We start from the raw sequence: 13,233 nt of genomic DNA, 5'->3' as shown, positions 1-13,233 counted from the left end.
TCAGTGGGAGCAGGATCAGCCCTTATTGTTCCAAGAGCTGCTTTACCTTCTCCTGATTAGGAAGTGCAGTAAATTCTCAGAATCCCCTGCACTAATAAAAGCGGTAGGTTTTGGTTATTGTTACAACTAAAGAGAAGCAGAAATACTTTTAGTAGGTCATTACAGCTTCTACTCCTAAAATACTCATCTTTCACGTTAAGGGTCCTGCGTACCTCTGTTTTTCTCTGCTCAATAAATCACTTAAACATGTGCTTACCTCTAAGTATTAAACACAAACTACAGTCTTCACAGCCTGATGGAGGTCTAAAAAGAAAAGCATGGGCAGCAGTCTGTAGTATTGAAAAAGAAACACTAATGCCCAGACTACTAATTAGAATGGGATAGTGATTGTCTAAATTTGATTTGAGGGCAAATCTATCAAAAAGCAGTCAACACGTTCATACCGATTTTTTTAAAGCGGCCTATAGAATTTGCATTAATTTTAATGAGCACTGGGCACCCGGTCACTCTCGAAAGCTTTGAAACAAGTTTAAATTCATAGAATACAAGTGATTTTATTATTATATTTTTAATAAAAATGAATTTAACAAAGTTCCTCACCTGATCTCAAACCTCAAATTTCAGTGGAAATTGTATTCAGATTGTGGTCTGACTACGTGAAAAGAGAAACTTTTTGCAAGAATCAAATCTGTTTACAGAATCAGATGCCAAAACATTGACAAAGAAAAGGTAAAGCGTGAAGAATTTATGTTGAGATTAATTTCTACTATTCACCTCAGATTCACCGAGCTGTCACGATACTGGGGTAAATTGCTAGTAAGAACTGGAGGTAACCATTTGACTCACATCATTGAAATATTTTTTTCCCCTTAGTTCTGATAACACTGGTGGTGGACTGCTTTAGAAAAAATAAACAAGCAAACATGATGTGTGAAACATCATTTCAATGTGAATCTACTTGAATCTTTCAATGCAGAGGCTCAGAAGGTTTACGATATACACAGTATTCGGTAATTTTATATGTAAAAACAATCAGAAAGAGGCAAAAAGTTACTTTCAAGCTTAGTCAACATACAGCACATTTCAGCATGACAATTCAAAAAGTTTCACACTGTATTTGGATATGTTAGCAATGATTTTTTAAAAAGAGCAAACTGAAGACAGTGGATTTTTTTCTGATTTTTTTCTTACTTTTGTAACAAATGAAGCTACTATTCTTATTTACAGTATAAATAAGCCTTTTTTGGTGAAGATTATGTCCTGTCACATATGTTTAAGACAAGGCGTACCTCAGCTCTTAAATGTCAATGCAAACAAGAGCATAAAAGCGATATCAAAGTAAAATAATTTATCTTTCTTTCCAGCTAAAACAGCCAAGTTACCATGGGTCTCATATCGGATCTGAACTATATCTGAATGCAGTCAAAAGTTCTCTTGGTTTTAGCCTTCAGGAATATCATGAACACTTATTCTTCTGCTGCTCTAGAAAGCTGTTTTCCGTACAAGCTCATGACATGATGGACAAATTGATACTGTTCACAAGTCTGGATCATTCCTCCCCTGAAAAGAAAAGAAAAGAAAAGGAAAAAAGGGGAGGGAAACAGCAGCCTTATTATATGCAAATAATGTGAGGAAATAGCATAGCTAACCAGGAAGCTGATGTTACACACAAAAGATCTATTCCAAAGCCTACTGAATTGAGTGACAAGTGCCCACTGATGGCAAGCAGCTCACATTCTGACCTCGAGCTCCAATTTGAAAGTCTCTGCTAACCAAGAACAGAAGGTAGTCAAAACAGGAACGGGCTTTACCTTCATTTTTCTTGGCAGAGGCCCTCATCCAGTAAGGCTGAACCATTATCATTTACATTCATCTTACCATATTTCTTATAGATATTATATATATAATAATATATATAATTATCATACATATATATTACCATATTGCACCTATATTGCAAGCACCATTTTAAACACCACGAAAAGCAACCCCCACCCCAAAGCTCTAGATGGATAGATGGGAGTAGGGGTAATAAAGAGGGGAAGTAGCTTATCCAAGACTTCACAGCTGCGCTAGGGACTCAATTCAGGACTACAGAGGCCAGGCCAGGCCAGCCCGGACAACTGATGCAGCACACAACTTTCCCATTTTGGAACGAGGGTTCTTTCCTCCATGCCATCCCACGCTGTGCTTTTGGCAAGTTCACCAGGGAACTAGAGGATGGCCAGCAGCATTTTGGAACAGACAATGGATCTTTAACAAAAGACGACTCAGATTTGTAACTGAATTGACTGCCATGCACACCTTGATCAGTAAAAAACTCCCAGCACAGAAATGTGTTTTGGTTCAGCTTTTATTTCAGCTTTTGCTGGTCTCTTTAAAACTGCAAACCTGGAAGGAAATGCAAGCAGGAGCAGAAACAGTTTGCTCTTCCATGTATCATTAGCCTGTGTATTTCTGCAAGTAGCATATCAATCAACACACGAGTACTACAGCGGGAGACAGAAATGAACAAAAAGAACAAGGATAAAGTTGTCCATTTTAAGCAGATTTTACTAACACTTAAAATTCTGCTAAGAGTACCTCAGCAACAGTGATATGATCTCTTGATAATCCATTATGAGAATAATTAAACCCCATGGCTCAAATTCACAGGAAGTGTATGCAGAATTGTGCCAGCATTGGTGCTGGTGCACAGATCCCGGGAACGCAGTGCCAAAAGGAGGCTGAAACGACAAGCTGGCGTTGAGGAACACGGGAACCCGCGGGTGGCCAGCGCCAACCAAACTGTGTCAGTCAGTCTGATGAAAAGCATACGCGGTGCATTCCCTCAGAAACCTCCACCAGAGGAAATTCATGAAAAGTTGCTTCCTCTGAGCCAAAGAGATAGCAGACTGCTAGCACCTTCCTTGGAGACTGCCCTCTTTTATGGGGTCCAGCATAACAATTGTGGGTCACACAGTAATCATACCAGTAAAGGGTAGATGAGTGGGCAAGACAATCTCCTCCTTCAGCCTCTTGCAGTTATTTTGTTAAGTGGCTGTTTGGAATAACACTTAACAGGGAAGGGCAAGGACTCATGCTTCAGCCTCTCATCAATAAGCAAAGGTGGGAAACACACTGTGATTCTAAAGAAAGTATTTCCTAGCTGAGCATCTCCTCCCTATCTGCTCTACTTAATACAGGCTCACATTTGATCTGTTCCTGAGCCCTCCTGTGCTGCACACAGCACTGAAATATATTTATGTCAGTTCATGACACACAAGGAACGTTAGTCATATCTGGCAATTACTCTCCATGCAATTCCATTAACACTGAGGTTGCACTCTGAAGTTGTAGCAACAGAAGCACTAGGGTGGCCATCAAGTTTCAGACCACAGGAAATTATTTTCCTTTTTATCTGGTTCCCTGCTATGTGGTGGCTTCCTCCCCTTCCCACACACATGCACACCATGACATGTGCTCGCCATCCAGGCTTTGGCACAGAATAGGGAAATTATGTTTTCACCCCTGTTTGCCACAGGCACCTTTCAAATCTGAGTTGCATTGTGGGAGAGAACAGCAAATGTCTCTCAGCACTCTGGGAAAGATGCACGAATGATCACTTCCTCTCCTTAGGCATACTAGGTTATTTTAGGACCAACTGTTGGCTACTGGTGCAAAGCCCAGCACAGAGGATCCTTCCAAGGGATCTGTAAGGGAATGAAGGGAAAGAAGTGTTTGTCCCCTTCTCCCCCACAGCAACCTCAAAGGCAGTTCTCAGGGCTAAAGTCAACCCTCGTACTGCTGTGAAGCAGCCAGCTACATTCCTTTACGTGTCTCCTCTGGCCTGCGTCCAACTCTCTTTCCCTAAGTCTCTGGTGACTCCTTTCCATCTTCCCTACTTTTTCTAGCCAGTAACCACCAGACAGAAGGAGGAGACAGAGAGGGTCTTCCTTCCTATAGCTATTTGGACACTGACTGTCTCATCCTCTCATGCTTTTATGTCACAGGGAGCTTTTATGGGGGTTTAATGACAATAACAGTGGATGGCAGCATGACTTCCAAGAGACTGTATGATCCCCGTTTTTCACTCCTTGAAGAAACCATGCTCTTCTGTAGCAAGGATGGTGATGTGACTGCTTTCCATCTTAAGCGTATTCTCCCATGATGTTTAAATGGCGTTTTCCTATCCCATTCCACCCCTAAGAGGTACATGGCAGCTACAGAGGTCCCTGCAGGCTTCTTTTTCCTCTATGGCATTCTTTAAGTGTGATCTCCCTTCTCCAATCTCCAGCCTCTGCAAATGACTGCCAGTTCCCTCTCCCTGCAAAATTAGTATTTTTGATTGGCCTTCTGTATTGAGCATACTTGTAAGCAGGTGTCTTCAACCTTCATTTGTATGGCTATTTTCCTGTGTAACATTAGTCACAGAGACAAGATATTTTGTATCCAGCCAAATATCTCACTGGGCTATGGATAATCAGTACTCACTACTCATATTCTGGTTTTCTTTTTCTCAAAAACCCTTTCCTTGCCTGGCCTGAAATCCATTGAAATAGCCAAACCTCCAAGCCCCTGCAGGTCCCTGTCTATCAGAGCCTCAGCACAGCAGCAAGCATTTCATTTTCTGCCTCCCACTGAGCATAATTTCTCCTCTGAAATAAAGTTCAGTGTGGGGTTGAGGTTCTTTTTTTTTTTTTTCCTCAGAAAAATCTTTGGTATGTTTTTCGTGACATCTCTTCCCCCGACTACATTTATCATTATCATTAGAGAGAGCACTGAGACATGTTTTGATGGCACTTGAAACCAGTGGGAGAGGAAAAATAACATCTCTTGTGCAAAATTCAAGTCTGTTTACTTCATAATCAAACTCAAGGTGGTGTGTTAAGAAATGCTTAACTGGAAACCATTGAATTTCTGGAGATTTTCACAGCTTCTTTCATATGTCTGCAAACACTCCAGACTGTGCATACTCTCCCTCTCCCCACAAAGTCCCAAGCAGTCATGCCCTCCCAATAGTGCTCACAGCTCCAATTATGCAAGGCCAGTTTTCTTTACTCCTCCTGGGAGTAAAGGGCTGATCTGTGGCTCTGAACTCAAGTACAGCTGACCTTTAAGCCTTTGCTTCTGTAAGAACATGGGGCCAAGTCCTCAGCTGGTGAAAAGTCATCCCTTGCTGCACTGAGCTGTGCAGCTGCACAGCTGTGCAGATTTTGATGCAGCTGTGAATCTAGCTCAGTTCTAGGACTGTTCATTCAGGTTTACTGCTCACAAAATACGCAAAGATTACAAGTCAGAACTGCTTACAACAGGACAATTTCCTTCCAGGAACATTCTCCCTCTTCCCATTTGTTTCTCCTTAAGTAAAGGGAAAGATTACCATTATTTCTTCCTTTTTTTTTTTTTTTTTTTTCTGGAAAGGAAACAGGCTTCCTTACCTGTCTAGCCGTAACTGGCAGGCTGTTCGCAATATGTCAACTATGCCCTCGCTCTTCAGCTGTTTACAACAGACACTAGTTGCAATAAAGCAGCCAGTCCTCCCGATGCCTGCGCTAAAGGATGGAAAAGCAGAGAGAAGCAGTGAAGATGTTAGAATGACTTTGGAACTTTCTTGTTAAGTGAGTGCCATTAAACCACCAATCAAACCCCATTATCCCTTTCCTCCCTCCAACCTTTGCCAGGTGGGTGCTTGCAACCAGGAAAAGATACTAACTTCAACGGAACAATACAACTAAGTGTGAGCCACTTCTGGCAAAAGGACGGACATTGCACATACAGTGCTAAAAATGGACTGTTGGGTACCGTTTGACACAGTATGTCACTGAACCATTGAAAATAAGCAGTTAAACAGTATTTCTTAGTTAGACTTGGTTTGAGGGCAACCTTTGCTTTGAGATTCTTCATCCTAATAGCTTCATTGAAAGCTATTTTCATTCACAGGTACAGTAAAAATCCCAATAAATCCCTTGCTTAATTAACTAGAGCTAACAGCAATACAGTAAGTGCGATGCCATTTGCTGATCAGATCTGCAATCTAGTAATTCTCTGAATTAGTGCAGGATACAAAGAATTCACTATTAAAGAAATTTGTCTTTCCCGAACACCTTTGTTTCCGATTCAGTCCTTGCTTAATGACCAGAATTGATTTTATTCTCAAAGGCACAGTGCTATCAAAGCTGTGAATTCTTCTCATCCGCTAATAAAAAGCTAGCAGCAAAAGCTGACAGCCCTTCTTACGCGTTACATAATTAAGTGAGCATCCTCAGGAATAATTACTTGACACAACTGCAAGAAATCCTGCTTCCATTTAGATTGCACTGAAGTCATAATACAAAAATACCAGCAACAAATGTACAAGCAACAATGGAGTCTGCAGTTAGCTGCTGCTCACAAAGTCCTAGTACTGTTTCTTTGACTGTATGGACGGGTTTTTCATTTTGCATTTATGCTCATTAGGGAAACAGCTACATAGGAATTGTTTTAACTTCTCTTACAGAATGATCGAGGCAATTCAATGGAAGTTTGGGGTATGATCTTACTCACTAAGAACTCATCTCAATCTTCAAATAATTGTGATGGAGATACCTACCCGACTTAAAACTTTTGTCCCTGAAACTCTTTGTAACTCATGCCCTGACTTCCGTTTCCTTTACCATATCTAGTTTATTCACTAATACTTCAAATTTTTCAGGGTTTCAGAGGACTCTCTTTGCTGCATATGGATGTACATCAATGGTTAAAAAAAAAAAAAACGCCATTCATCTTCCAATTTAGACCTTAACCAAATAGGCCACAGTACTCTTATATACTGTTTCCCATTTATAGACCTCAGAGTGTTCCGCAAAGGGAGCCAACAACATCTGTTTTGAGATCAAGAAAACAGCAGAGACAGCACTTGTCCCAGGACAAGCTGCAGCGCTCTCAGTGGCTGAGTCAAAGTCATAATACTTCCAAGACTGGCCAAGAGTGGTTCATTATCCACAGGGCCTTAACAGGACTGCTAGCCTGCCTTTAACATGAAGCTGCTTTTAAGAATAGGGCCACAAAATCATCCCAGGGCTGGAGCACCTCTCCTATGAGGACAGGCTGAGAGAGTTGGGGTTGTTCAGGCTGAAGAACAAAAGGCTCCAGGGAGACCTTATTGCAGCCTTTCAATACTTAAAGGGCGCTTGCAAGAAAGACAAGGACAGATTTTTAGTAGGGCCTGTAGTGATAGGACAGAGGACAATGCTTTTAAACTGAAAGAGGGTAGATTCAAACCAGGTATAAGGAAGAAATGTCTTACTATGAGGGTGGTGGAACACTGGAAGAGGTTGCCCAGAGAGGTTGTAGATGCCCCACCCCTGGAAACATTCAAGGTCAGGGTGGACGGGACTCTGAGCAACCGGATCTAGTTGAAGGTGTCCCTGCTTATTGCAGGGAGGGCTAGACTACACGACCTTTAAAGGTCCCTTCCAACCCAAACTATTCTAATAGCTTCATTATTAGGTTTGTATCTATTTTTTCTTAAAGATGCATTATTTTACATCACTGAAGGCCAAATCCACAGTGATTATGTTCTACTGAGGATCTCCCAAAAAAAAAACCAAAGGAGCTACAGCAGTCAGCGTAACACAGGCCTGTGCATACTCTCTCTCTCCCCACAAAATCCCAAGAGCCATGCAGGGTAACACATGCCTAATGGCTTGCTACATACACCACCCTCAAATAGAGGCAACGTATTAAATTCCTTCTTCAGATAAAATGACTGTAACTGAAAATAATCTGAAAGGGCTCTAGTCCACAGTTATCACATAAAATACATCATAATCCTATCACCATGTCTCTTAGTAGTTATTTCAAATAAAAAAACCCCATTTCTCCCCAAATTATTACCGTGTCATGGGGATGACACCACACGAGAGGACAAAACAACTATGCAAAGCAAGAGTGACAGGGTGACCAGAATCTTTACCTGCAGCAAATACCATAATACTTCAAGGAGCTCTTAGACAGTCACAGATTTCAAAGGGCAAAGGGGACCTTCTTACAAACCATTTGTTATTTTTCTCTGAACTCTCCCCAATTTGTCAAAATCTGTTTTAAAACACAGGCAGAAAAACTGGACATGTGGCATCATATGAACATTTTACTGGTGATTGCTCCTTATTAGCTTATAGGTGGAACTTTGATGACACCGGCCTGCAAACTATTCAATACCAAGAGTCTCTTTAAAAACATTCCCAGTGTATGATAATACCCCATTTACTACGGCTTCTGGATAGCAACCATCTGCCATTTCCTAGAAACAGTTATGCAAAACTAGGTAAAATTCCTTACAAAAATCCCGAACATCAATTCTGCAAAATGTATTTTATTAAAATGATGGAAGATTACCCTGGCAAGATTACTGCATTGTTTATCAGGCTTTCTGCTATTTACCTGGAATGACTGTTTTGAGAACTGACTTGTAGTTTTCAGGTTATCACATTTAACCTTTCTAAACACCGGCAAAACAGGATTTGCTTTTAGACCTCTGGAACTTCGCCAATTTTCCAAGAACTAGAAGCCAGCTGTACTAAACTTTAATGGTTTAGAGCCTGTGGACCATTTTTTTAAACATTCTTGAGTGAAAAATCATCCTGTTAGCTGATTTAATAACGGTTAGTAGTTGTTGTTTAACGCATTCCCTAGTTAGCAGTGCAAAAGAATGTACTTCATCATGTCTACAAGTAATAAGTACATCATCCTACTTCTTTCTGAAGACAGACAAGTATCTACCTTCATCTATTTTTTCTTCTCTGTGATTGAGAATTACAATTTTCTCATCAGGCTTCAAACCACTCTAAAGATTTTGTTTCTTCCGTATAAGAAGTTTTCATCTTTGCCAGGGGTTTTTCATGGATGTTTCAGTTTTACTCTCAATTGCACACATTTCATGCCTGTTGATCAGTACTTGCTGCAAATCAGCTTTGCCACTGTTTGACTTGTTTTATGTTTCACTTAAATTATTGTCTTTGGCCTAATGAGGATTTTTTAAAATCAAAGAAGGAATATACAAAACAGGGGGTTTTGCGGCTCAAAGTTGAATGTTCTCATTTTTCTGCTTGCATGTGTCTTCCTACTCAATTTCAATCACAGTGTGTTGATCTTTGGTAACTTGACCTTTTTAACATCATTAAAGGCACATATTACTGGTAAGGCAAATAAAATGAGACTGTTCTTACTGAGCCACCACTGGCTTCTGTATTCAGCTCAGTCTGTATCTCAGTGCAACAACTGGAAATACAAAATTATTGTCATTAAATTTTAGAAGTTTCCAGTATATTTTAGAAGCAGTTGAGCAAGATCTCCCCCATGTCAGATTGATGGCCAATATGACTGCATCTGTACTATGTACACAAAGAAGCCCTTAGAAGTCAGATACATCATTTATTTACCTGCAGTGAACAATCACTGGGGCGTTCTTCTCTTCTGCACTCTGCATTGCCTCTTCCACTTCCAGAACTAGCTGTAACAGAGGAGGGGCTTGATCTGGTGTCTTCTGGTCTGGCCAAGACGTGTACCAGTAATGTTTCAGGTTTCTGACTTCTTCTCCTTTCTGCAATCCAGTTAAGACAAACACCACAAAGTTTTAAAAGAATTTTTTGTTGTAAATTGATATTGAAACCTGGCTTTCCCTTTAAGAATGAGATGAGTAAATCATGCTAAATGGAACAGGAGATCCAAATGGCAAGCCACACAACACAGAAATCTGGATTTCAAATATCACGTCTGCACTTCAGTAAACTGCCTTAAAAAAAAAATAATCTCCCCTCCCAAAGTATGCTGCTCTTTTAGTGCCAAGAGCTGTGTGCAAAACACTCCAGGCAGTCTGTTCCCTCTTGACAGATTCATTCAGCAAAGCCAGAGCTGTGCTTGTGACATAATTGCTTTCATAATGTATTTGACAGACAGAGAGCCAGGAGCTCTATCTCTGTCTCTGGTAGCTAGATAGATAGATGAGTGAGAGAGATGGGAGCTTATTTTTCTATCTCTTCTGACAGATAGACTCCTATCAGTTTCCTGTCAATTCTACTCTTCCTAGACATGGTGAGAAATTCAGAGACACTACGGAAGGTGGGAATTGTATCTAGCTGCAGTCCAGGGCTTTTTGAGACCCACAAATTCCAATTCCCTCTCTGTCTCAGCATGGCTATGAATACAGAAAATGTGCTGTTACCTTTTCTGAGTGCCAAATAGCACTGCGTGCTTCTGATTTTGTGTGTTCAAAGTGACATCCTTCTGCCTGATTTCTAAAGGTGCCAAATAGCAACATGGAGCTCAGGGAACCTTTCAGCTATTGCATAAGCCAGCTGGCACAGGGCTAAGCAAATGTCTTCAAAAGGTCCAGGAACAGAAATGTTAAGTGTCATGGTTTAACCCCACCTGGCAAGCACCACACAGCCATTCACTCACTTCCCCTTAGTGGAGCTGGGCAGAGAATCGGAAGGGTAAAAGTGAGAAAAGTTGTGGGTTGAAATAAAGGCAGTTTAATAGGTAAAGCAAAAGCCGTCCGTGCACACAAAGCAAAATAAGGAATTCGTTCACTACTTCCCATCAGCAGGCAGGTGTTCAGCCATCTCCAGGAAAGCAGGGCTCCATCACACGTAATGGTGACTTTAGAGGACAAATGCCGTCACTCCAAACATCTCCCCTCCCTTCTTCTTCCCCCAGCTTTATATGCTGAGCATGACATCATATCGTATGGAATATCTCTTTGGTCAGTTGGGGTCAGCTGTCCCAGTTGTGTCCCCTCTCAGCTTCTTGTGCACCCCCAGCCTACTCATTGGTGGGGTGGTGTGAGAAGCAGAAAAGGTCTTGACTCTGTGTAGGCATTGCTCAGCAGTAACTAAAACATTCCTGCATTACCAACACTGTTTTCAGCACAAATCCAAAACATAGTCTCGTACTAGCTACTACGAAGAAAATTAACTCTACCCCAGCTAAAACCAGCACAGTTAGCTTCCACAAGCTTCCCTTAAACACATGGCTGGTTGAGTTTAAGAGGGGAGGAAAAAGAGAACAAATTTGTCTCTTTCTAAAGAACCAGGCACAAAAATCTGGAAATAGTTTCTGTCCACTATACCCCTAAGTCCCTATGGCTGTCAGTCATTGAATGTTAAAAGTGGTCTGTGGTTGTGCCACTTTCCATCCTTCTCTTTGGCTGACAAAGCTTTTGCATAGCTTCACAGTGAACTACACTGGGGAAGTAATCTAGTGAAATCTCTATTTCTCAAGCTGGCTTAACTTTCAGATGGATCGATCAGTTTCTCCCTTTGACTTAACACACAGTCACACAAATGCTTGTGTGGGCATATGGGAGACAGCACCAGGGTAGGAATAAGAGATTTGGACAAAGGGAGGCTGGGCTTCATTTAGTTGTTGTTCCAGCTTATGGTAGGTTTAAAGTGCTCATTGAAGCACAGCCATAGGAACTGTAAGAGTACGTTTAGCTCATTTTAGGAAGAGCGCCTTACTACCATAGCACAAAGCCTGCCCTTAGGTTATTTACCCTAGCAAGAAAATATTCTGGTTAAGAGACTACAACTAGTTGTCATGAATAGTAATTGAGCTCACTACAGTAAATTTGATCAAATTTCACCAGTGCTCTGAAACATGAACGCACACATACGCACACACAGTTGCTTTTGAATGCGTGACTATGTGTGAGCCACAGAAGTTATGGAGAATGGCTTCTTAAGTGGGTTGTGAAAAATTATAATAAAAATGTTGTCAATAATACTGAGAGAAAAGTAAAAGATAAAAGTCATCTGAAGAAAAACATGAATCACTACATAAAGTCACTCATTTGACAGAAACAGAAAAGAGCCAAAGTTCTAATAATGAACTCTGGCTGTCTTCAGTTTTGTCTACACTGTTACCAGTTTACACTTCTGCTTAGAGAACCGTGACTTCTGTGGTTCTGTACACTGCTGCTTTGACTTCAACAAAATGTTCTCTATTGGTTTTTTCTTGAGACTGAGAAGATTTGGGAACATCTATGAGGAAGCAAGATTTAATTGATGGTTTGAAGTCTACTATCATGTATGCTGTAGCTGAGGCTGAGATCATGAATCAGTGGCTAGACATTCTAAGAAAGGAAAACAAGCCTTGCCCTGTTGCCTGGGCATTTTCTGAATTCCTAAAGCTTGTCAAATCCAGCCCCCTATTCTGAGAAAAGTATGACAGTCCACCCTGTGACACATGTAGTGATCATATATTGCTGGTGGTGGTATCATGTATTTCTGACCACTCCTGTTTAAGGGAAAACAGGAGTCCATTCATGGCTCCTCTATTTTTCACAACCAAGTCATTTAACGTACATATGGTCTGGACCTGCTACTCCACTATTGCTATTAAATGACAAACAGACAGCTCTAGGCAATGGTAACCTAACAAATGGGATCTTTATTTCAGCTCTAGAACTCAGCAGTTCACCTCCTGACATTTAGGGGTGGGAGGAAAGAGGCACTGCCCCATTAGTACTGAAAATAAAAGCATTGTTTAACTGAAAAACAAATTGGGATGAGCCTAAAGAAAATAATCAAAATGATCAAGGCATTTGAGTAGGGAAGAAACTACACCCTTGGAGATGTGCACGTCCAAGAAAGGCTTTTGTATCATTTGTGATAGGAAAGCACTTGTCTTTCTTGGCTATGATTGGGAAAAATGTGTGGTAGCTATACTTCTTTCCTTATGACTTTGCTGTACTCTGCAACCCTAGCTATCTTTTTTTTCTCTCTGTTAGTGCCTGAACGTACTGGATATGCCAGCCCTGACAAATAATCTGGCTTTCCGTTTGCTGGTGGTTGTTTTGGGTTTTCTCCCCCTGGGATCCACAGTTATATGTACAAAAAAAGATATATTCATATCTGACTCTAAATTCTAAAGCTCCTTCTCTAACATGGAGAGCAGCTTCACCTAAGGAAGAACTGAGCAGGGACAAGGGAATTTGGGAAAACACTGAGTGGTTGCTTTTGGAAGAACACATTCCACAGGGATGCGTATTAGCTTGAAAGGTACTTATGAGATGACAGTATGGCATATTACGCTTGAATTGTTGTATATAAGCTCTTCAGGACTGTTTGTTTGTTTTGTCCAACATCTGTTAAAGTGAGATTGGTTTTTGGATATGCTACTGTAATATTGATATTGAAAGCCACTCCCTTGCAATCCCAATCTGAAAATAGAACTGGCTATTACCTTCCTGAGAATAATTTGAATGATTTT

The 13,233-nt window shown here is 40.9% G+C and overlaps 1 protein-coding gene across 1 annotated transcript in view; it reads right to left on the bottom strand.

The window, feature by feature from the left end:
* Positions 1–1,466: 1,466 nt before the first annotated feature.
* PTPN5 (protein tyrosine phosphatase non-receptor type 5) overlaps positions 1,467–13,233 on the bottom strand; it is an 89,664-nt gene continuing 77,897 nt past the window's right edge. Inside the window, exons 12-14 of the mRNA XM_086613238.1 lie at positions 9,402–9,562; positions 5,421–5,534; positions 1,467–1,560 (exon numbers count right to left, since the gene is read on the bottom strand). Coding sequence (XP_086469364.1) covers positions 1,467–1,560; positions 5,421–5,534; positions 9,402–9,562 — 369 coding nt within the window. The remainder of the gene's footprint in view (positions 1,561–5,420; positions 5,535–9,401; positions 9,563–13,233) is intronic.

Source organism: Tauraco erythrolophus, chromosome 6, assembly GCF_009769465.1.
Source record: "Tauraco erythrolophus isolate bTauEry1 chromosome 6, bTauEry1.pri, whole genome shotgun sequence".
Lineage (NCBI taxonomy): Eukaryota > Metazoa > Chordata > Aves > Musophagiformes > Musophagidae > Tauraco > Tauraco erythrolophus.
This window is presented reverse-complemented; position numbering and strand designations above follow the sequence as displayed.